Source organism: Miscanthus floridulus, chromosome 2, assembly GCF_019320115.1.
Source record: "Miscanthus floridulus cultivar M001 chromosome 2, ASM1932011v1, whole genome shotgun sequence".
Lineage (NCBI taxonomy): Eukaryota > Viridiplantae > Streptophyta > Magnoliopsida > Poales > Poaceae > Miscanthus > Miscanthus floridulus.
This window is the reverse complement of record NC_089581.1, coordinates 21,101,299-21,125,530: the sequence shown is the minus strand read 5'-3', so window position 1 is coordinate 21,125,530 and position 24,232 is coordinate 21,101,299. Positions and strand designations below refer to the sequence as shown.

The window sequence follows — 24,232 nt, the reverse complement described above, 5'->3', positions numbered from 1 at the left end:
CCATGCTCTTGTCGTACCTGGACGCCACCCGAAAGGCTCTCCGGGCCACGCCTCCACCGCCGGTGGGGTCTCCGACATGTGGCGCAGAACGCAATCCACCATGGGGGGTAACCACCCGGCAGCTGCCAAGGGGAAGTGCCATCATCGGCGCAGGACCTGCGCACTAGATGACCGGGGGAATCCACCATTGCAGGCTACGCGAGTGCCCGCGTAGTGTTGCCTTGGTCCACAGCCGGCGGCAAGAGTCCCAGTGCACCAGCGCCTCGGCCCGCGGCGTTGGGCTTTCGTGTCTGACATGTCTCGGCAGCCTCGTCAGAGGCCCAACATCGATGCCGATGGATTCCAAATTATCGAGGGTCGGCGGCGGCAGCGCTGTCCGGGGAGAATGGCGCCCAAGCGCCACCGCCCCATCCTGCCGAACCTCATGGGTCTCTGCTTCAACTGCCTTGCGCATGACCACGTCGTCGCTTAGTGTTGCTCCCTGTCCTGTTGCCTCCGTCGCCGTGGGACCGGCCATCGAGCAAGGGTGTGCAAGCATGGTTGTTCACCGGCGTGCAAGCCTTCGGCGCGTCGCCCCAGCCAGAGTGTGGAATGTCACCCTGCTGGTCCGAGGCAACCTAGCTTGTCGCCGGAATGTCGTGCCGCGCCAGGTCTGACGCCCACAACATCATCGCCTTGTCGTGTGCAATGGTCGACCATGCCATCCTCATCGCCGCAACAGCACCACAACAGCAGCCTACCGGTATCACCACCTCTGGATGACGTTGATAACCATCCCAAGATCGAGGCCTTCGTCGTCTAGAGGAACGTGGAGCTTGCCGCGTCTGGAGCGGACCTCTCCCTCGTTCTCGTCGTAATCGTTGGTGGAGACCAGCCAACCGTCACACCGGAGGAGTTCCAAGCACACCTTTCCTCGAGGTTCCGTGTGTCTATGGGCGTGGTCAGGTCTGTGCTTGGCTTGGGGGGGGGCCCTTTGCATGCGTGTGCCAGCTAGATGGCTACTCTAGCGTCGCTATGCAGGAAGGTAAAATGCAGATACAAGCGGTGCACCCTGAGCCTGAGCTCATAGTGGACCGTTGCTCGGAGGTTCAACGTTGGGACTTCGATCCTATACTGGTTGAGGTGGAGGCATGTCTGACCAAAAGGCCACATCAGGCAGGTCCCACGAGCCAGGCCGTGTTGGAGGTGGCCCAGGCGGTGGACCTATGCCTTTCAGGCCCAGACGAGTGAGGCTCGGGCCAAACCTCACCAAGGCTCTCGCTCTTGGTGCCGGAGCAGGCCAGGGGATCCCCACCCCCGGTCCAGGTCCCGGTCCAGGTCGACTTCCTCGCTAACCAGGTAGGAGCAGACAGAGGCGGCCCAGCCACACCGACTGTTGATGGCAGTGCGCCTGACACGACAGCCGCAACGTCGACCGATGACTTCATCGCTGCATTCAAGAAGCCGCTCATGATGCCTGTCTTGTCGTCGCCTCCACGACTGCGGCTAACTCGGGCGGCAAGAGCGCGGGCGGGGGAGCTAGATGACTCGGAGCTTGTCCCCAAGAGGAGCGCTAGGCTTGCCACCAAGAATAGGCACAGGGAACAGAAGCCGGAGGCTCAAGCGCGGAAGGTGATGATGAAACGTCTGGGTCTCGAGATGGAGACTGAGCTACCTGACGAAGCCTCCTTTGAGGAATTCCAGACCGCCTTCAAACTCCCCCTTCCGGCGTCGACGAGGGAAACCATGCAGGTCCTCTTCCCGGGCAGGAATCCGCGGGCCTAGAATTTGTCTTGTTGTTTTGGTCTCAAAACACCTTTCCTATGTAATTTTTTCTAAGTGTATCCGGTAGCCAGGTGGTAAGGTGCGTTGTGTCACGAAGGCTCCTCGCTTGTGTGATCACGTACATGTGTACTGATAACTATTTTTTTTCTTAATGAAAAAACGGTGGATGCCCCGACCGTGAGAAAAAAAAAACTAATCATCTTGAAAATCTACTTTGCACAATTCCCTTGCCTCGATTATTTATACTGTGTCAGTCTTTCCTTTCAAAAGGAAACGTGTCCCCATAGGCCATAGCAACAATTCACAAATATGGTTATCGAAACGTTCGGATAGTAGTTTTGAAGTTTGCGAAGTTTGTTGGGTATACCATTTCATGCAAGGTGTGCGTGATCCTTTGACCTCAGCGAGTCAGCGTCAAATGACATCGAGAACAAACTCTTCAAACAGTCTAATGTATGTATGTAAACGGTTTCTAGAATACCCAGGTTCAGGCTAGAATTATATGATGCTTAATCGCTCAATTAGTGCCGCTGACTTCACCTGGCATCGCACCGTCCGTTCCGGTATGCTCGTACTCGTACGAACAAGTCATCAATAATGTCCGCAAAAGCAGCCCATGGAAATGGAACGGAGTGCTACAAAACAAATCAAGAAGCCGAGCCAACTGACCCCTTCCGTCTCGGGCTCTCGGCGAAGTGACAAGCGCGTGCGCGATTCCATTCCGGAGAGGCAGGTGTGCGTTGATTCCTGCGCTGCGCCCCAACAAGGCCAACGCCCAACGGGGACAGGATGAGGGGACAGCGGGCGACGAGAGGGAGGAAAATTCCAGTCCAATTCTAGCGCTTCCCTTCTCCTTTCGTCTTCCCCGCGTCGCCGGCTCTGGTCTGGTCGGGTCTTGCCGCCATTTCGGGACTCGTAGCTTCTTCCTGGTCGCGGTTGCTGCGCGTCTTGCGTACCCTGGTACGGAGCGTTTCTTGATCCGTTTTTCTTTTCATTTTTCCCCCATGCCGTCTCGGTGGATTACTAGAAGGTGTCGTGGGTTCGTTGCCGGCTTGTGTTGTGTGTTCAGCAGCTAGAGTTCCTGTTCTGCTACAGTCCTGCTTTTCTGTTCTTTGTTTATTGCTTTACACCGTTAGTACCATGGGGGCGTGGACAGGAGAAAGATTGCTGGTTCACCGCTTGAATTCTATCGGATGTCTTCACCGTTGAGCATGTGGGAATCCGCCAATTCGGAGATCTTGCCTACTTTTTAGGTTCAACGGATGTTATTGTTTGTATCTATCATATTCATTTGTCAGATCTACTATTCTTCTCCAATATGAGTTCATTGGGACATAATCGAATTTGTCATTTTATCCGGAGAGAATTCATTTCAATGAGCCCTTCCCACCTTATCGAGTTTGCCTAGTATAATTGCGTTTGTCATTTTCTCTGTCCTTCTTCGTTATTATCAGCACACAGAATAGAAAATTGTCTGGGGGCTCTACATGTAACTATAGAAGTAGTTGCTACCGGTACCTACCTGCTCGTTTTCATATTCCAATTGGATGGGAGTTTCTCATTTCTCTATCCAATTGGACGACAAGCAGTAAGGGTGTGTTTAGTTCGCGAAATGAATTTTTTTTTGGTCACATCGATGTATCGAAAGGATGTCGGGAGGGGTTTTTAGATACTAATAAAAAAACAAATTACAGAACCCATCAGGAAACTGCGAGACGAATCTAAAGATACTAATTAATCGGTCATTAGCACATGTGAGTTACTGTAGCATTTAAGGCTTTTCATGGATTAATTAGGCTTAAAAGATTGGTCTCGCGATTTTGCCGAGAACTGTGCAATTAGTTTTTTTCGTCAACATTTAGTACTCCATGCATGTGCCGCAAGATTCGATGTGACACTTTGGGGTGAAAATTTTTAGAAACTAAACAGGGCCTAAGTCACTGTTGCCTTTCCTTGTCATGGCAAGGCTCTGGCCCACATAATAATAGAATACTAAATACTTAATAGAAAAATGTTTCTTTTCCTGGATGGCAACAATTGAACACGTCGGTGTTATTTGCAAATTCAGAACTGGGCCCAAATCCTGGAAGCGGTCTATTCTACTTAATTCAATCAGACTCCACATGCAAGTATTACTCTGCAGTGTCTCACTTTGCATATTATCACCAGTGTTGTTTAAATACGTACTTTTGAATTGTGTTATGGAGATTGAATTGATGTGTTGTTATGAGTATTGTTTAATATTTTCTTAATGCGCCATCCATCATAGGGTTGAGCATCACTGGGAGTGGAAGAAAGGAATCATGTTCAGGAGAAAGCATGCTTCTCATTTCAACTCAAATGATGCTGAGCAGCAAGAAGCAAAGGTAACTGTGATAATTGTCTTCTCATCATAGCTCATAAGTTTTTGTTGACATGAAGATTTTAGAGCCTGCTGTGAATTCTTATTTTACGTGAAAGCCCATAGTGAATCATGCTAGGAGTATGTTCCATAGTCCATAGACACGTGCTTTGTTCATATACTAGTGCTATGACTATGATCCAATTATTTGCTGCAATGAAACACCAGAGCCTACAGGGGCTTACTTATGTATACCATGTTATGTTTGTGTGTTAGTACTAGTTCACACAAAAGCCTGCACTTAATAATCTAAATGTTCATACATAGATGTGTATTATTGTCGCAGACTTGCCCTTGGGCCTTTATAAGCTTGACAAATGGTTTTAGTTTCTTTATTGAAATACCTCTGTATTGCCTGGTTGATTTCTCACATGATGTCGCCTATGAACAGATAAATGAATTAAAATCTGCACTTGGCCCTTTGTCTGCCCATGGCGAGAAGTACTGCAGTGACACATGTTTGAGAAGATCTCTTGAAGCCCGGAACTGGAATGTTACTAAGTCGAGAAAAATGCTTGAAGAAAGTCTCAAATGGAGGGCAACTTATAAGCCGGAGGATATTCGCTGGGTAAATGCACTCAAGTTACTTTGTTCCCTGAATCCTGGTTAAGTGACCAAACACCATGCTAACTGCCTTTCAGCCTGATGTTTCTGCTGAAGCGGAAACCGGAAAAATGTACAAGGCAAGTTTTCGAGATAGAGAGGGGAGAACCGTAATTATTATGAGGCCTACAAAGGAGGTAAGACTTTCTCTTTTGAACTGACATCCCTGTGTTTTTTTTATTTCTCCTTCGTAAAGATCATCAATATTTCTTGCTTTTATCAGTCTTTCTTACTTTCATAAAAATTCAAGTGTATGCTTTTATCAAATTCCAGAATTCAACGTCCCATGACGGTAAGATCCGGTTTCTTGTATATGTTTTGGAGAACGCAATCCTGGGCCAACATGATGGTCAAGAGAAAATGGTATGGCTGATAGACTTCACAGGATGGACAATGGCCCATGCCACACCCATAAAGACTGCAAGAGAATGTACAAGCGTCCTGCAAAATCATTACCCTGAGAGGCTGGCCATTGCATTTCTGTTTAATCCTCCAAAAGTATTTGAAGCCTTTTACAAGGTAAAGGCTTTTAAACCTGTTTTGTAAATGTTCTGTTTGTGTTTGATTTACTTCACAAAGATTCAAAATCTATATCTAGAGTTGATACATAAAAATATGCTCCTGTTTTGATTTCTCTATCCTAACTCAAGTGTTCCAAATTCTTACAGGCTGTCAAATATTTCCTTGACCCGAGTTCGATTGAGAAACTGAACTTCGTGTACCTGAAGGATGAGGAGAGCATGAAGGCCCTGTACAAATGCATTGATCCCGAGGTCCTTCCTGTCGAGTTCGGGGGAAAGAACAGTGTTGTGTACAATCATGAGGAGTACTCCAAGTTGATGCTGCAAGAAGATATCGAAACATCAAGCTTCTGGGAAGATGATGCGAAAACTGTTGACCATACTGTCAATGGGACCTTGGTTCCTGATGTTGCACCTCAGTCGCCGCTGCTTGCTGCTAAAGCCAGTTGAGTATCAGCCTACTGTGATGGGAGCTATTCCGAATGCTTTAATGGAGCAACTGGAAAAGTTGAACACCAATAGAATGTTCATAGTAAACAGAAATAGAGCAAATAAGAGATGAGATATTACTTGTCCATAGTCGAAATAGTTGCACTTATCAAACACTTTAGTACACGATGAGTTACAGGCGGATACGCCATGGGTGATATTGGATGCAAAAGCCCAAATGAAATGGTGGGAGTGCCACCTGCTTATTGTATCTCAACAGTCACTAAATGCTTTACTTGTTTTAGCCGTGGCTACGGAGAAGCTAATTCTGGGTTATGGCTTTAAAAATGTTGATTTCATATTTGTATTTGATTATTATGGCCGAAGTAGCTCATGACCAGCTTGTGGATTCTAATAGTAATGATACTCCTTGATTTTTTTTAACCCAAGCGGCAGGAGTCCTGCCATTCAATTTAGAGCGTGTTAGTTTAGTCCCTGTCACATGGAACATTTGGATGGTAATCAGGAGGATTAAACATGAGATAATTATAAAACTAATTGTATAGATGGAGACTAATTTACGAGACAAATCTATTATACCTAATTAATCTATCATTAACACATGCTTATTGTAGCACCGCATTGTCAAATCATGGACTAATCTATATAGATCTCTAATCCAGGTGAAATTCACTGTTGATCAATAGTGCCTCCCCGTTTCCTACACTCATATCACTGCTCATCCACAGTCTTTCTCGCATGCCCGTCCGATCTGCCGTCCAGCCACGCGATGCTTGCCACGGTCGTCTACGTGCCCCCGATAGGGCTTTCTTCCACCCGCCGGCCCTATCCACGCGTCCACATCGTCCACCAAAAAAAACACCGCCCCCAACGAAACAAAACAAACCTGCCTCCAGCCTTCTCCACCGCCGTACGCCGCTGCCTCCGGCACTCCTGCCGCCTCCGCCTGCTGCGCCGCCGCTGTCGGAATGCCGCCCCGCCTACGCCCTCCGCTCGTTAGATTTAATAGATTCGTCTCGCAAATTAATCTCTATCTGTGTAATTAGTTTTATAATTAGTCTATATTTAATACTTTAAATTAGTGTTAAACAATTAATGTGACAGGAACTAAAGTTTAGTTCAGAGTATCCAAACACCCCCTTAAGAAGGAGAGCTCCCTCTTGAGATTCAGCTGCAGCTTCTGAATTGTAGCTGGCGGGGCGGTACTTTTTTGTGCGTTGCCGTCGGGTACTCAAGCCTGCGGCGCCCACCGCCAGACCACCACAATGCCAGACCTCAAGCTTGCCATGTTCGTTTGAGTTTATCAGCCCGACTTCGTATAGTATTTTTCTCTCACAATAAATTAATATCAGCCCACTGATAAAAACCATCGTCTGAACAGCTGACCAGCACGCTCGCTGATCTGGGTACACCGCAACTCGGCGTTGAACCGAGAAGCTGCAGGGGCTCGTCGAGACAGCGGCGCAGCTCAGCTCTCGGCCACGGCGGCAAGGGACGGAAGGAGGCGCGGTGGCAAACCCGAATCTAAGGGCGTGATTGGTTGAGTGTATCCAGGGCAACCAAGCTCCACGGATGCAACATTTGGCTGTTTGGTTGCTTCGTTCACCTTTGAAACATGGCTGAGCGGGTGCAAACGACGTCTCTCGGCCTGGCTCCGCGGAAACGCGGATGACTCCCGTTTCTCGCGAGCCAGGCCCGCACGGTGCGACGCGGTTGCTCTGGACAAAGCGGCGAGGCATCTGAAGGATGGAAAAACAGGCAAACAAACAGTTTCTCGCAGCAGCCAGGCCAGAAAAGAACACCGACCAAACGATGTCGTCCTGCATGCGCGTAGCTTGGCCAACGTCGGCGTGGCTCCCAGCAGCTTGCCAGGCTGAGCACGTTCCAGAACCAATCACGTCCTTCCGCCGGTTTAACTGCAGCAAAACGGATCTGACATCACACCCGTCCTTGTGGGGCGACCAACAGAGTCGGCATCGCCTACCGAAGCAAACCTGATCGAAAGCTGGTGGCATGAAATTTTAGAGCGACGGCATCAAGGAAGCTCAGAAGTTTTGATGATGGGACACAAAAAGCAAAATTAGCTCAAGCATTTACCGTAATGCTAGCAATCACACACGTCCGTCCGCGCAGCGAAAGCCCCTGTTGGTGCACCGACGTCCAGGAGACTGTCCATTTCTATCCGCTCCTTCTGCTCCCCTCTAATCATCGTAGATTATAAAAAAAACTCACGCAACCGCGACTGCGCTCCAACACGCCTTCGCCGGCCTTCTTCTCCACCGCTGCCACGCCCGCATCGCCCGGCGTGCTCCCCCACGACCGCACAGCTACTGCCGCCTCGCCACACGAGGCCGCACCAACCCGTCTATTGTTCTCGCCTCCATCGCGGGCACCGCTTGCTTGGGGCACCGCGTGTGCCCTATCACTGGGGGCAGCGCAGCCGCTCACAGGGGGCCGTACAGCCGCCCGCCCCGCTGCCATCCTCCTTCTCCACCCTGACCGCACAGCTAGATCCTGCCGTACAGTGCTCTGCTTTCCTAGCCACTAGGTTTTGCTGAAAGTGCATATTGCAAGTGTATGTTTCGAGTGTTTCAGATGTTTTAGAGATATGTTGTAAATGTTTCAGATGGATGTTGTAAAAGTCGATCGGGATGTTACATATGTTGCAATGGCTATACACGTATGTTGCAAAAGTCTATTACCAATGTTTCATTTGTGGTTTCTGGAAGTATGTTGCAAGTGTGTTTATTTGGACGATGCATATGTTTCACACATATGTTGCATGTGTTTTATCTGGATGTTGTGTATATTTGCAATGGTTTTCAAATGTTTTTGGTATTTTTTTCAAGTGTTTCAGAAGCATGTTTCAAGTGTTTATCTGTCTTCATACGTATATTGCAAGTATTGCATTTGGATGTTTTAAAAATAGATCAGGCGTTGCATATCTCCTCCTCGCCTTGTGTTGCATCGCCTCGGTGTCTCCGCCTCCTCCTCTCGGCGCCGGTTGAGCATCCACCGTCCTCCCCCTCTTCTCAATGTTGGTGACGTTCGGGGACAGTGCAGGTCTCATGTGGGCGCGCAAAACGGCAAGGGAAACGGATTGCGGGGCGCGGACGTCTGGACGCCCCGTCTGTCCGGACGTCCGGGCGCTAGCAAGCCCAAAACCTTTACATAAAGGCACATAAATATAGGAAAACAACTGTGGCTTCCACCGACCAGGATCAAGCCACCATAAGAGCAACCAACGCTATAGCCACTTACGGGCTCTAAGGGCACGTACAACGGTCGTCTTTTTGCCGTACGGGAGATGTCATTTTTGCAAACAAAAACTTGACTCAGCCAACAGACGGGTGTGCCGTCTCTTCGCGAAGAGACGACGAGGGCTCGTGCTCCCAAGCTATATCGCCCGCTCCAGCACCGTTGTACGACAGGGGCTTGTGCTCCCAAGCCATTTTTTATCACCTTAATTTATGAGTCTGTACAAGAATTAATTATCTTACAAATAGCCTAAAAGACAACCCATTGTATAATTTGTCTGTATTGCTGTCTCTATGTGACATAACCCGTACTTGCAGACGGCAGGCGTCTAAACTGTTGAACATGCCCTAAGATAATTTCTCTATTAATATTAACTTTTAACACATAGTTTATAATATGAATAGCCTCACATAGTAACTTTCAAATGATCTTAAAGTACGTGCATGAGACTAGCTCTTAATTGAAATATAGTTTTTGTCTCTCTTCTATTAAAGTATGAAATAATGTGCTTAGAGCTACAGTACATCATAAGTCATAATTGAACGTGCCCTAACTACGAGAAAACATTCTTGAATATCTGTTGAGGTGGATCTGGTTGCAGACATCCTACTCAAGAAAAAAAAAATCGACAGGGTCAGTTCTCATGGAACAATCGTGCAGAACTGTCCCTAACTTAGAACGGGTTCATACACAATTATCCGACACATGTTTTTTTTCTTTACAGCCACTCTTCTGAATTTATATAGCAATGCTTATGAATACATGTCCTGAATAACATGTACCATAGCTTCTTCATAGAAACCGCCCTCACCGTTTTTTTTTCCTCAAGACGGTGACAAAGTGTTGATAGCAAAAAGTGATTGGGAAGTTCAAATTCAGATTAGGAAATTGAATACATTTGGAAAGGATCAAATTTTGGTTATTTAGGCTAAGTTTGCAAATTTCAGGGAAAAAAAAACGTTGTCGCCACCCTATAAAAACCGACCGGAGTCGGTTTTAGCTGTCTGAGTATAACTTAACCCTAGTTCAATGGGAATTACTTGGATCATGTGAGGAACTTGTAGATCTTGTTTGGAAAAGATTTTTTGATCAAAAAAATCACGGTCAATTGAGTATCTACACACAATCGATAAAAAAATCAATTTATCACCTTTTTATCTTACCTTTAGCTCTTCTAACCCTTTGCGGTATACCTCTCTTGGCACGATTTACTGACATTCTAAGTGGTTTTTACCTATTCCAGGAGAACTCTGAGAGGTGTTCGTGGTCTTTTCGAGTGAAAAACGAGAGTCGAATCTTTACGGCCGGTTTATTAATTGGCGGTTTACTCATTGGCCTCGTTATTTCGATCTCCCTCTACTACGCGTCAGTCACCGTTGAAACTGACTATTATGCCATTTTTCAGGCTTTGTCGAGCCAGTCTCTCCTCTTCGCCAATTTCTCCCGCAAGCAGAGCGTCGTGGGGCCCGACGCTGCTCGCGGCGAACCCAAATCCGGCCGTCCGTTGTGCTGTAGCAGATCTGATCCGACATCGGCCCGTCCTTGGGTACACGTCAGCGTGCCATTAAACAACGCCCGTGCAGCCGTGCTCGGTGAAGCAAACCGACGAGAGAAATGGCGACGCCACCTGCCATAAACAAGCACCTCGCGCCGGGCACATTGAATTGAAGCGCCGCGTGGTTCCTGTATATTCCATTGCGAAAGACAGGTGCGTCGATTCCTGCTCTCCGAGAGGACAGGAGCGGAGGCCGGAGGAGGAGGGCGGCGAGTGGGGAGGACCGGAGGAGAAGGCGAGCCCAGCTCTAGCGTTTCCCTTCTTCCCCGTGGCGGCGGCTCTTGCTCACTTGAGCTGCTCCCTGTTCTGGGGGTTCCTGCGGATCCTGGTATTGAGCCTCTCTTGATCTGCTTTTCCTCTTCGTGTTCTTGTTCTTGTTCGGGTGGATTGCTAGAAGGTGTGGCGGATTTCGTTGCGTCCTGTCTTTTGTGGTGTGATACAAATGCTGCTCTCTTGTTCGACCACAAGAACCCTTCTATGTTCTTTGTTTATACTAGTACTTTATGTATACTGATACCGTTAGAACGAAATCATAATTGATCTTTTGACGGGGGAGGCGTGCAGATTTTTCACTGCAGGTAGAGATCTCGTTCCCCGCCTTTGGGAAGGTGTATTTCTTATTTCTGCCACGTCTTGTCAAATCCACAGTGAACTTTGTTGGCACATTCGTGCAGATGTTAAGAATGACAGAGTCTTCCCTTGTAACAAACCGGTCAAAGCCAACCTTTTCATGTAATAGCCTGTAGTTGTCAGATACGTACTCAGATATAATCACAGTAAACTTGCACTGTGGCTGCCCGCACACAGAAACACTGCAAACTGAGAGTCAAGGAGCGGGGCATACCAGATGTAACTTGGTGCTGCCTATTCTTTGCTCCTTTCCATATTCAGTTTAGATGTCTGGTCCAGGTCTAGTGATTACTTGGCTTTTGGATGTTTTTTGTCCTGTATTGTTAGGATGTTAAGTACCTTTCAAGTCATGCCATGGCCCATGCCATTCTTGTTGGATAGAAACAATCAAACACGTTAGTTAGTGCGTACATATTTTTTAGTATGTAGAAATGGGGCCATCCTGTATGTGATCTATTATTCTCTCACCCTCCCCCGCACCACCCCCGAAGAGAAAATGCGTAATTCATTGCGCAGTATGTATGTACTCTGAAAGCAAGGTATTACTTGTCAATGAATTAATACAGTAATATATTAAGTACTCTCTTGTTCCTTATATTTGCGTATGAACAAGTGTCTCACTTTTCACCATGCCATTGCTACTTTTTATACTTCGTGACAGTTGGTGTGTGGCTGCCTACTGCTGTTGTTTTAACTATATACGTAATCCATTTTTTATCTGAGCATCATTCAGAGTGGAAGAGATATGTTTAGGAGAAAGCATGGCCCTGATTTCAACTCAAAAGATGCTGAGCAAAGAGAAGCAAAGGTAGGTTTAAAATTTGTCATCTCATCATAAATTTGCGGAACTATTGGAATGCACAATACATTATGTCTAATTGCTGTATTTTTTGTTGTTGCATTCTTAGCTTTGATTCTTTGTGCAGTACTAATATCCAAACAGAGAAAATATAGTACCCCTCCCCACCCCCCCCCCCCACCCCCATCTTTTACGTTCTTCATCACATGCTCATTATTTTGATCCCTTGCGCCAGCCAAGGAAACAAAAAAGAAGCTAAATGAACTCAGTCTGACTGACACTTTCAACTCATCCTATGCTTACATTTTTTTAAAAGAAAAAAGTCTATTTTTGGCCCTCCAACTATGTCTGTAGTTTGTTTCTAACCCTCCAACTCCAAAACCAGACAACCTAACTCTCAAAACCGTTTAAAATTGGCCCTCGCGTCCATTCCACCGTGGTTTCGGCCCAGTCAACCCGTCGCGACTGCGATTTCGGCCCAGTCCTCGTCCCTTCGCGACTGCCGCGTGGTCAACGAGCGAGAGCAGAGAAGGAAGGAGAGAGAGAGCGCAGGGCCGATTTGGACGCCCTTCCCGGCGAGGCCCCCGATACGGCCTCATCTCCGGACGAACTCACCACAGCCGCCCGCACTCGCTGCTCTCCTGCGCGCAGATCCGATGCGGGATGGCGTCGGGCTGCTCGCCGTCGCTGGAGGTGCTGCCCGCGGGAGGGACCGCCTGGTGCCGCGCCGGGCTGGCCACGCTCGCATCTTGTGCCGCCTCGTTGCATGTTGGGGCCGCGCCCGGAGAGGCAGCCATGGCCTGCCGTGCCCCCACGTCGAGCCCCACGCGCCGTAGCTACGACAGGACGGCCACGCTGCCGAGCTCCGACAAGACGCCGTCGCTGCGTTGGCCGCCACCGTGAGAGCGCCCCGGCCTCCTTCCTCGCACGCTGCCGCGAGCGAGAGCAGAGAGGGAAGGACGAGCGCGGAGCCGAGCAGTTGGGCGGCCACGTAGAGCCCCAGGCCCCTCTGCCATCACTGGCATGCGCGCGGACGCGTGCACAACGCCATGGACCCCAGCCTCCTCTGCTTCACCGGTCGTCTTCGTCGGTGCGCTGGCCGGTGATGGATGACGGCCCCACTCCTGGGCCCGCGAGGTGCCCGAGCTCTGGCTGCCCAGATCTAGCCAGCAGAAGCGCGAAGCCGCAGCCGCAGCCTGACCGGCGAGCACGGGCAGCCGCGTGCGGGCGTGCAGCGAGCTGGCGAGGCTGTTGAGGAAAGAAGATGTGCTCGTCGGCGATGAGCAGCGCCGGGGACTGGTTTCTGGGCGGCGGCGGCTGCGACGACGAGTGCTCCAATCGACGCCGAGCAGCAGCAGCTCGCAGTGGCCCAAGGCGGCGTCCGTCTCGGCGCGGCAGGCGAGGGCGGCTACGAGCGGGCATGGCGTTCCTACGGCCTCGTCGCGTAGGGCTCCGTGGCCCGTGCGGCTCGTCAAAGCAGAGCGGAGGTCGGTGGCGGCCTCCGACGAGCCTAGGCAGAGCTCTGCTGCGGGGCTGGCCACTGCAGCAGACTGAGGGCGGCGGCGGCTGCCCGAGGTGGAGGCCAAGAGAGGCGGCCGGACCTCCATGGCGTCGAGGTGGGTTGGCGTGGGGAGACGCACGAGCCGGGCGTGGAGCGGTCGCGGCCGGACCTCCATGGCGTGGAGCGGACGCGCACGGGGGAGGCAGGCGTCGAGCGGCTGCAGCCGGAGCTCCATGGCGTCGAGCAGCTACGCGGGGACGGTGGGCGTCGAGGCCGCGACCGGACCTCCACGGCGTCCAGCGGCCGCAGCCGGAGCTCCATGGCGTTGAGCAGTCGTGCGGGGAGGGCGGGCGTCGAGGCCACGACCGGACCTCCAGCGGCAGCTCGAACTCAGCACTGCGTGCGGCGTCGGCGTCGGCGCAGTAGGAGCCCGCAGCCGCGGATGAGGAGCTGCTGCGGGGGGAGCTCGTCGTCGGTAGCCGGGAGGTGAGCGCACGGGATGTGCCCTTGCAGAACTTGAAGCGCGCCATCTCGGGGTTTCCCGGGGCCGCGCGGATGAGGCGGCAGCCGACGTCGCCGAGCTGGACAACGCTCGGCCAGGCCCTGCGCCAGATCCGCACCGCCCTTGCATGGAGACGGCAACGTTGGAGGAGAGCCGTACCCTGCTTCGCGCCGCCCCTACCCGTGCCCGGTTCCGCCGCCGCAGCAGCGCCCCGCGCCGCCGGCCCGCCTGCCGCTCCTGTGCTGGAGGGAGAGAGAGAGAGAGAGAGAGAGAGAGAGGAAGGAGAGCGAGGGAGGTGTGGGTCTCTCTCTCTCTCTCTCTCTCTCTCTGCCCCCTCCGCTCCGCCCTGTGCGCGCGCGCTCTCTCTCTCCTTCCTCTCTGCTCTCGCTCGTTGACCGTGCGGCAGTCGCAAAGGGACGAGGACTGGCCGAAACCGCGGTCGTGGCGGGCTTGACTGGGCCGAAACCACGGTGGAATGGACGCGAGGGCCAATTTTAAACGGTTTTGAGAGTTAAGGGACTGCGGGTGTCTGGTTTTGGAGTTGGAGAGCTAGAAACAAACTACAGCCATAGTTGGAGGGTCAAAAATGGATTTTTTTTCCTTTTTAAAACAATGGCAGGAGCTCTACCTTTCAATTAAGACGGAATGAATTTTATGTACAAGAAAGGGTAGCCAAACGTGATGCCAACCACAGGACAGCCTATGCTTACATTTATGTACTGTTAGACAACATGTACTGTAAACTGGATCTAGCAGTGATTGTTGCTGCTTCAGGGCCTGTTTGGAACTAGAAATTTCATAGGAAAAACGCAGGAACAGGGTAAATTTCCTGCATTCCAAACGGGGCCTAAAAGGTGTAGTAAGTCAACAACAAAGGGAGATATATATCAGTTCTCTCTTCGGAATATTATATGTCTACATCATGAGCCAAATGGTTTATACCATCTTTATTTGCTCTATAGACACTAGTCGCCGTTGCCATTCTGATCTTCACCTGTTACTGAAGTAGTACTATTTTAGGATGTCAGGACTCTCAATCTAATGCATGTACAATAATATCCCATCCAATTACACTGTGGTCCACTTTCTAACACTATGTTATGCTCTGGTACATTTAAATTGTTTTAAAGTTGTGCTTCACATTGAAATTGTTGTACATAAAAAGCGCATGATGATCACTGAAGGTGTATGTGTAATGTGTCTGAATGGACAAGTGTTCTGTACTTCTGTTCATCTAGTTGTAACATGGCTATGTGTAATATGTCTGCTAACTTTGAGCAAATTTATGTTAGTCTGTTACTAGTTGTTACACAAACCCTCCATTCAACAAACTCATATCGCGGAGAGTTGAGCCTATACATGTATAATGCATACAGGCCTGACAAATGGTTTTAGTTTCTTTGTTGATGTATCAGCTATTTTCTTGACAGATGCTCATGCAACAATCTCCTATGAGCAGATAAGTGAACTGAAAGCTGCACTTGGGACTTTGTCTGCCCGTGGCGAGAAGTACTGCAGTGAAGCATGCTTGAAAAGATATCTGGAAGCCCGTAACTGGAATGTTGCTAAGGCGAGAAAAATGCTGGAAGAAAGTCTCAAGTGGAGGGCAGCTTACAGGCCAGAGGATATTCGTTGGGTAAAATTTGCTCTTCCTTTTTTTGCCATCCATGCATTGCTCTAGTTTTATTTCGCTGAATCCTAGCCAAGTGACTAAACATCATATTAACTGCCTTTTAGCCTGATGTTTCTGTTGAAGCGGAAACAGGTAAAATGTACAGGGCAAGTTTCCGAGACATGGAGGGCAGAACTGTTGTTGTCATGAAACCTACAAAACAGGTAAGAAGTTATCTGTTTTAAAGTGTCACCCTTGCTATTCTTTTCTAGTTTCTGAAAAATTTCAGTCTCCCTAGCTTCCTGAGCTCAGGATTCACCTGTATGCTATTTCAAAATTTCAGAATACTTCGTCCCATGAAGGGCAGATACGGTTCCTAGTATATACTTTGGAGAATGCAATCTTCAGCCTACCTGAAGGCCAAGAAAAAATAGTATGGCTGATAGATTTCACTGGATGGACAGTGGCCCATGCTTCGCCCATAAAGACTTCTAGAGAAACTGCAAATATCCTGCAAAATCATTTTCCTGAAAGGCTAGCCATTGGATTTCTATTTAATCCCCCAAAAGTATTTGAAGCTTTTTATAAGGTAAGTGCTCTCGAACCTTTATGCATCTATCTGATTTTAATCATAATCACAATAAATGAAAAAACATGTAGTGTTGATACAGACAAAAAATTGCATTTCATTATTCCAACTTAAATGTTTCAAATTCTTTCAGATTATCAAAATTTTCCTTGATCCAAAATCGATTGAGAAGGTGAACTTCGTGTACCAGAAGGATGAGGAGAGCATGAAGGTCATGTATAAATACATTGATCCGGAAGCACTTCCTGTAGAGTTTGGTGGCAAGAACAATGTGGTGTACAACCACGAGGAGTACTCTGAGTTAATGATACAAGATGACATCCAAAACAGCAAACTTTTGGGCGGTTGATGCAAAAACTGACCACGCTAACTCTGCCATCAATGGGACCTTGGTTCCTGAGGTTGCACCACAGCCATCGTTGCTTGCTGCTAAAGCTAGTTGAAGAGTATCTGCTTTGTATGAGCAAATTGAGATTGGTGGGGTAACAGAATCTTGAGAGAAATAAATGAAATAAGAAACATGGTATACTCTCGTTCGTCCTCAAAAGTTGTTCCAATACTGGAAGTTTATTCAGCATACAAGGTACCGCCCAGTTGTTGTACTTAAATCATTACTGAATAAGTACTCCTATGTGTCAGTGATTATCACTTGGAATAATAACTAACACAAGCTTAACAATTTTTTCTCTTATTCCTTGTTCTATATATTTCTCTTTTCACTAATCGAGTGTTTCTTTTGATGATTTAAAGGCTTTAAGCTCCGTCCTACTACTAACTCTGCTTGAAACAGCAAGTGTCTCTTTCATTAAATGGCATAGAAGAAACTCTGGAAAAAAAAACTCTGCAACCTATGAATTGCTTCTGTTTCTTTCCTGGTGTTTCGTCTTCTGTTGTCAGATGTCTACAGTTTTGAAATTTTTGTGACGGTAATTTCATTAACAAAATGAAGACGTGAGGAGCTGGGGGGAAAGGGTGAGGAGCTGAGAGGGAAAGGACGTGGGAAAGGAGTAGGGAATAGTTGATGGTGCCACTATTACTAAGGCTTGGTGACAAAAAAAAAAGGCTTTGTCTACTCATCACTTGAGTATGGTGTTCCCACACTCGATTCTTTTGTACTGCGTCTTCTTCCCCCCCCCCCCTCCCCCCCCCCCCCCACCCCCACCCCAAAGCGTCGTTGCCGCCCACTGCCCTACTGCGACGCAGTAGAATCTCACGGGACCTCCATCAAGACCCCTACTGCACCCGCGGCGGCCGCCTTCTTCCCCTTCCCCTCCCCTGCTGCCGCCATGGTCATGGGTGCCCCCGTCATGACCTGGCCCAACCGGCTCCTACGCCGCCGAAACCCTAATCGCCGCCCTCCCACTATCCCCACCGCCTGGCCGGCCTGCCTCCAAAAAAATTCTTCTAAGGCCGCCGAATTTTGAGAAGAAGAGGGAGAGAGAAAGAGAAGAGATCGAATGAGTGTTGGATTGCTCTAAAGCACACCAGTGTTGTATAGAATTACTGTAATAAATAGGGGGAAAAGGACGATGGAAGGACTAGGGAAAAGCTTGGTGATAAAAAAAAGGTCATAGGACAAATCTGTGCAGTTCGCATGAAAAATAAAAAAAAATATGCAGTTCACCTGAAAGGATTTTGAGAAGAGACGGAGAGAAAGAAAAGAGATCGAATGAGTGTTAGATTGCTCTAAAACACTCGAGTGTTGTATAGAATTATCGTAAGAAATAGGGGAAAAGGATGATGGAAGGAGTAGGGAAAAGTAGGGAAGTAGGGAAAAGCTTGGTGATAAAAAAAAGGTCACACCACAAATTTGTGCAGTTCACACAAAAAATTTAAAAAATTGTGCAATTCATCTGAAAAATTAAAAAAATTTGCGGTTCACACAGAAAATTAAAAAAATTGTGCAATTCACCTGAAAAAAAAGTGGTTTGCGCCAGGAAGGGTTCGAACCTTCGACTTTTTGTTTAGGAAACAAACGCTCTATCCGCTGAGCTACAGGCGCCATGCATTATAATATTCCCGTCACTTGCTATTGGGCCGGTCCAGTAGAGCACCAAGAGCTATCCCAACAGAGATTTGCAGATTTGGCCTTATCATAAAGGCCCCATCAAGTTGTTGGCCTTTTCTGAACGTTTCTGGCCCACCTAGGATGGCGCTATCCGCCGGTCCGCCCCCACTTAACATCAAACTCGCACGGAAAACAAAGAAATTCAAAGTGAGAAAAAGAAAATGGCAAGCATGAATGAAAAGAACATTTCTGCTATGATCAACAATGAAACAATCAATTACAGTAGGGAGGAGAAAAAGAATCAGGTCGCCATTCTTTCTTTAACCGATAGGAGGGGAAAATGAGAAAATGGACACAAGAGACAGACTTCCAACTGTGAAGAATTTTTCACTGCGCCGACTGCATGCCATTGTCGTCAACCAAGGTACACCAACGACGGACATGCCACCATTGCTGCTTCCCCCAAAAATGATTACCATGGCACCAGTGTGCTGTTGTGAAGCCATTGACTAGAAGAGAGAATTCACATTCCTGACTTTTTGGACGAAAGAATTCTATCAGAATCAGCCAGCGGAGCTCTAACAGAGCCCTCCTCCATAGGGATTCCCTCTTTACCGGAAAAATGATTAGAAAGAAAGATTCCCCTTCATCCTTAATCCTCGGTGTCACGAGAGCCGGACGGCTCGGGGAAGATCTCCTTGGATTGCCTCCTGCGGGAGGAAGAATGATCCCCATTGCTCCCGCCAGACGATTTGATTGTCTCTGAGCGTTTCAGAATGTTGTCGTCCCTAGAAGGACCTATATCAGACGAGCTATGCCGCCAACTCCCAAAGAGTGCAGCGTTCCATGAACCCCGTGACGATGTTGCTCTCAACCTGGCCGAGCTATTGCCATTATCTTCTCTCACCACCTTCAAAGGGTTCTCTAGTGCTTTTAGGATGTACTTCATCGGTGGGCGTTTAGAAGACCGAGGATTCAAGCAGGACTTGGCAACAATCGCCATTGCCCAGACTTCCTCCAGATGGTCCTCATCAATGATAAGCGTTGGATCAATGATCTTGCCCATAAGCTCCTTCTCGTAAATATTGACGTACCGCAGGGTGGCATCAAGCCAATCGCTTGTGGCAGCATCATTTGATGCACTGATACCAAGTCTCCCTGTCACCAGCTCCAGTAAAACTTTTCCAAAGCAATAGACATCATATGGGCAAGTTGCAGATGGGGAACCTGTTTACAGAGAAAATTGGTCAATGAACTTGCATAAAGTAAAAAGTAGAATTAGAGACAATGTTCAAAGCATTTTTCACAGACAAATAGGACAGCTGAGCCATCAATTTTAGCGTGAAACTGAGGACTAATGACCAAATTTTCAAGATTAAAAATGCTTGAAAGCAATGAAAGGTTGCATGCACAAACTCACCAGAAGAACCTTGATCTGCCGTCCTGCATTCCCACAAAAATAAAGCATCAGGAGATGGAAAGGGACTTATTTGATATTAGAAAATGAAACTACACCAAGGAAGCATTTGATAATGTAACTATCAACTAAAACAAGGATACTACATGTCCATTGACAATAAGATATGGCAAGTAAAATGAAACGAAAGGAAATAAAATAGTTCACGATTACCTATGCTCTCATGGTCCTACAAGCACTAGTTTTATCGCACTTAGGCCAGTCTCAGTGGAGGTTTCATGACCCAGTTTCCAACACATCCATATTTTGGAAACAGTGTAGAAGAGTTTCATCCCCATGAAACTCTCTCTACTCTGATGAAACTTTCATCATCTCTCTCTTCATCAATACAGTGACATGTCAGCGTATTTAATTCTCATGAAGCTCTATGAACCCCCCCATTGAGATTGGCCTTATTGACATCATTTAGATTTTGCATAGTGCCACAGCACAGCGTCAACATGACAAAGATCAGGCCAAGAAACAGCAGGTTCACTTAGTAATTGACTGGAATTATGTTGACAACACGCTATTTAAATTCACCAAATATTCATATTTCATTTAAAAAGGTAATCCATCTAAATTCATGCTACAAAACAGGTAAATACTAATTTCATAGCTAACACTTGAACAAACTACCGTTGAAACAGGATGGTGCAATAGTGAATACAATATAAGTATGGATTTGCATGCTTCACAAAGGAAGTATGTAGTGGGAAAAGAGAAACAAGCCATGCAGAGATGGTGTCTGAAACTTACGAAGAAAATCTTAACAGCTTTGTGATAACATTTTGGTGACCTTCCCCTTCTTGAGGACACACCTCACTCAAGCTACCAAGGCGCACATCAAATTTATCATCAAGAAGGACACTGCTGGCTTGCACATCCCTGTAGTAGAGAACCGACAAAATTAGTCAACAGCAAGCGTTCACATTGCATCTAATTTATTGGTCTTGGAAGGAAGTGTCTACGCAGTCAGAATCCTTCGTGTTGCCATATAGAACTGACAAAACGACAAAACAATCAGAATTGATTGCGATCTACTGCGTACCGCACATTTATAACAAAACAAAAAATCCCTGGTGAAATCAGGGTGATGAAGAACTCCCCGTTATTTTTATGGCAAAATCGGTGGGTATTTAAATGATATAGACCAGCAGAAACATCTCAGCAAAGATATTAAAGCAAATAACAGCAGTGTCCACATTGAATTTCCAGTACTCAGATAACACACGGAATATGTCGCGTCAAGCACCAAACACTAATTTTCTGATTCAGCATTACTGGCACACATTAGCATATGTTCAATGTATTCCTAGCTGTCACCGAATCTATGTTGATAGTTTATTGCAGTAATTGTTGAAACCTCCGGTACCAAAACGAAGAAAATCAATTATCAGAGCACCCACAGTGAAACACACATAGTGGAGACCGACTGTCAACCACTAAACCCCATGTAATGATAAAGATTGAATTTCTAAGGTAATTCTAAAACTTTATCATCGTATAAACAAAAATAATTTGCTAACAGATACACAGCAAACAAATGTAACGTGGACAAAACTACATAGAAGTTTATACCTGTGAACCATTGGTGGAGAACACTCATGATGCAGATAGCAAAGAGCCTCAGCTACACCCGTTGCAATCTTCAGCCTCTTTATCCAGTCCAAAGATTGCATGCCCTCATCTTCCTCCCTTGACTTTCTGTGCAGTGCACTGGACAGATCACCATTTCGGACAAACCTATACACAAGAACCTTTTCTTCTTCTTTATCAAGGCAGTGCCCCAGGAAAGGAACCAGCCTTTCATGCAATCCTTTCGTAAACAAATCTAATTCTGCCAGATATGCATCCTTCCGAGCCACGCGCGAAGTGATCCTCTTCACCACCACGGCAGTACCGTCTTGGAGAACACCATGGTATAGATCACCTGAGTGACCGTGCTTGATGAGCCTCTCTTCCCCAAATCCCGAGGTGGCATTGGCAAGTTGGTCGTAAGCAAATGAATCGCCGACTTTCGCCGTGTTTGCGGACAATGCAGAAGGCTGTGTGCCACCAGTAGCAGCAGCTGTGCCGGTAGCTGACACTCCCGATGGTGCACTTGGTGATGCCCCACTTTCCCTCTGGTCATTCCTCCTCCCTGTCCTCCTCCCAGAACACACAAAGCAGAACACAATGGCTGCAACCACGGCTATCAGCAGGAGGCCTCCACCAATGGCCCCGATCAGTATGTACTTCAGATTCTTGTGCTTCTTCCTTGGCGATGATGGTGCAGGCTGTGGTGCGGGTGGGATAACTGGACCATCATATGCCAAACCACGCCTGGCATAAAACTGCTGGCAATCAGCCTGGGTACGCTGTCCCAGAACGTCAAGAAAGCAATTCAACTGAAACGAAACATTGCCGCCGCCACCATCGGACACTCCTAGCTTGCCGTCGAAGTAGTTCCCAGAAATATTGGCCAGCAGCACCTGGGCGAACAGCCGGCGAAAGGTCTCTGGCACGACGCCATAGAAGAAATTCCTTGACAGATCCACCACCTGCACATTGGCTGGCAGCGCAAGCCCTGCCGTGGGCAATGCGCCGGTGAGGTTGTTACGAGACACGTCCAGAACGCTGAGCCCCGGGAGCGACCAGACCGCGTCGGGCAGGGCGCCCGAAAACGCATTGCCCGAGAGGTTGAGGGTCCTGAGCCGCGTGAGCCTCGAGAGCGCGGTGGCCGGCAGTTGCCCAGACAGTTGGTTGCCTGCGAAGTTGAGGGTGGTGAGGTTGCCGAGGCCGACGAGCGCGGAGGCCGGGATCTCTCCGGAGACGGCGCAGACGGAGATGTCGAGGGACTGGAAAGTGGGCGCGAGCCCGGCGCCTAGCCACGCCGGGATGGAGCCGGGGAGCCCGAAGCCCGCGGCGTTGAAGGCCTCGAGCCGCGTGAGGTTGCGCAGCCCGTCGACGTCGAAGCGCGGCGACAGGCGGCCCAGCCGCGTGCGCCGCAGCCCGACGAGGTTGAGCGAGACGACGCGGCCGGCGCGGCAGCCGACGCCCGCCCACGCCGTGCACGGGTCCGCATGCCGCGGCCAGTCCCGCGCCCTGAGGCCGAGCGAGCCCCGCAGCGCGTACAGCCCAACGAGATCCGACCGCGACGTCAGGTTCCCCTGCGCCAGCACCGCCCCGGGCGCCGCCGCCGCCGCCGCCAGCGCAACGAGCAGCAGCGCCCAGAGCCCGCGGGCGCGCTCGCGCATCATCACCTCGAGCGCCACCTCCTGCCGATGCCGCCGCCGCCGCCGTCCCCCATGTCCACTCCGCGTTACAGGTGTCGATGGGATTGGGGAGGAGGCGGAAGCGCTAGAATTCGGAGCGAAATTAAACGCAATAAAGGCGGAGGGGGGGCAGAGGCCGAGCTACGCAGAGAGAGGCCTCCCTTGGGCTGGGGGTCTCTCACCACCCCACCATTAATGCCCAAAGTTACACTCCCCCAACTGCCTCCCAATTATTACTCCTCGACTTCTCCCTCCTCCGATTCGAACCCAGCACGAGCAGCTGGACCCAAATTCCGCACCTCTCGAGCTCGCCCGCGGCGGCCACGGCGGCGCCGGCGAGCGCAGAGCAAGCAGTAGACGCGCCGGAGCTGGGGAAGAGAGAGATGATGAGAGGAGAGGAGACGAACTGGAGGAGGGACGAAGCCGGTGCGCTTGTATTGCGGGGTTTTGTTTTGCGCAAGGAAGGAGGAAGCTGTTAAATGTTTTTGAAATTCTTGGGGGCTTTGAATGGAAGGGTTTGTTTTTGCTTCCTTCCTCTGCGCTGTCCGCGATTTGGTGCCACGTTCGGTTGTTTTTTTAGCACAACCGGAGGCCGAACCCGCTGGGTGTTCGGGGTTTCTGGGATCGCGAGGAGCCGAGCGCGGATGATGAGCGCCGTGCCAGCGGTGTGATGAACTGGTGCGCGGTGGGTTGGTCGGGTGGGTGCGGGCGTTTAGTGGCCGGTTCCGGGGGTTTGGTGGGGTTTTTGATGGGATGGATGGGCGCGACGGGGAGGATCGGGGAGGAGGGTCAACGAGGCTGCTGCTTTGGCTTGTGGTTGAGTCAACCGGCTCTGCGGCTGGGAGCGGCCGGCGTGGCAGCACGGGCGGCCTGCGGGGTTGTGGATCGTGGGCGGCCGCCGGCCGGTGGATTTCTCATTTCTGGTTCGTTTTTTTTTTTTCCTTCTGCGCCCTGCGGCCCCTGCCCAGCCGATCTACCCGCTGGGTACAGCGACATTCGATGCACGGTAAACATGGAACACTGCCAATGTTACAGGCTGTAGAATGTGCGTGATTCTTCCTCAGTACTACTATCTGTGTGTTGTATATTGTGTTTGGACTTTTCACTGCCTGCCGAATTAGTAGCACGTGAGTACTGTATCACCCAGGGCTGTCCATTTTCTGGAGCATTAAACTGGCGAACGTCTTGTTCACTTTGCAAATTTTTTTTAACCTGATAAATAATATTACTTTCGTCTTATTTGGCAAATATTGTCCAATCGTGGATCAACTAGGCTCAAAAGATTTATCTCGTGATTTCCAACTAAACTGTGTAATTAGTTTTTTT

At 49.0% G+C, this 24,232-nt stretch overlaps 2 protein-coding genes, 1 non-coding gene and 1 pseudogene across 3 annotated transcripts; 2 read left to right on the top strand and 2 right to left on the bottom strand.

Annotated features, from left to right (window-relative positions):
- Nucleotides 1-2,410: 2,410 nt before the first annotated feature.
- On the top strand, nucleotides 2,411-6,103 carry LOC136538160 (uncharacterized). Its single transcript, XM_066530138.1, has 6 exons — nucleotides 2,411-2,724; nucleotides 4,034-4,130; nucleotides 4,557-4,733; nucleotides 4,807-4,905; nucleotides 5,042-5,287; nucleotides 5,437-6,103. The coding sequence occupies exons 2-6, from the start codon at nucleotides 4,068-4,070 to the stop codon at nucleotides 5,737-5,739; spliced, it is 888 nt and encodes a 295-aa protein (XP_066386235.1). The 5' UTR covers nucleotides 2,411-2,724; nucleotides 4,034-4,067; the 3' UTR covers nucleotides 5,740-6,103.
- Nucleotides 6,104-10,464: 4,361 nt separating this feature from the next.
- Nucleotides 10,465-16,862, top strand: LOC136538158 (uncharacterized; annotated as a pseudogene).
- Nucleotides 16,863-18,114: 1,252 nt separating this feature from the next.
- On the bottom strand, nucleotides 18,115-18,187 carry TRNAR-CCU (transfer RNA arginine (anticodon CCU)). The gene has a single exon. It is a non-coding gene; the product is annotated as a tRNA-Arg (tRNA).
- A 241-nt stretch (nucleotides 18,188-18,428) lies between these two features.
- On the bottom strand, nucleotides 18,429-23,593 carry LOC136519433 (probable LRR receptor-like serine/threonine-protein kinase At2g16250). The gene is made up of 4 exons (XM_066512838.1): nucleotides 21,231-23,593; nucleotides 20,409-20,537; nucleotides 19,614-19,636; nucleotides 18,429-19,420 (listed from the first exon to the last, which is right to left on the bottom strand). Exons 1-4 carry the CDS (start codon nucleotides 22,889-22,891, stop codon nucleotides 18,846-18,848), a joined length of 2,388 nt encoding a protein of 795 aa, XP_066368935.1. The 5' UTR covers nucleotides 22,892-23,593; the 3' UTR covers nucleotides 18,429-18,845.
- Between the last annotated feature and the right edge of the window lie 639 nt (nucleotides 23,594-24,232).

What these genes read in the sequence shown, in the direction of transcription:
- LOC136519433 (XM_066512838.1), bottom strand. Translation starts at nt 22,891, where the DNA reads ATGATGCGCGAGCGCGCCCGCGGGCTCTGGGCGCTGCTGCTCGTTGCG. An exon ending in TCTCCACCAATGGTTCACAG is followed by an intron (nt 20,538 to 21,230) that starts GTATAAACTTCT and finishes TCTCTACTACAG; the next exon opens with GGATGTGCAAGCCAGCAGTG. An exon ending in AAGCTGTTAAGATTTTCTTC is followed by an intron (nt 19,637 to 20,408) that starts GTAAGTTTCAGA and finishes GTGGGAATGCAG; the next exon opens with GACGGCAGATCAAGGTTCTT.
- LOC136538160 (XM_066530138.1), top strand. Translation starts at nt 4,068, where the DNA reads ATGTTCAGGAGAAAGCATGCTTCTCATTTCAACTCAAATGATGCTGAG. An exon ending in CTGAGCAGCAAGAAGCAAAG is followed by an intron (nt 4,131 to 4,556) that starts GTAACTGTGATA and finishes GCCTATGAACAG; the next exon opens with ATAAATGAATTAAAATCTGC. An exon ending in TTATGAGGCCTACAAAGGAG is followed by an intron (nt 4,906 to 5,041) that starts GTAAGACTTTCT and finishes ATCAAATTCCAG; the next exon opens with AATTCAACGTCCCATGACGG.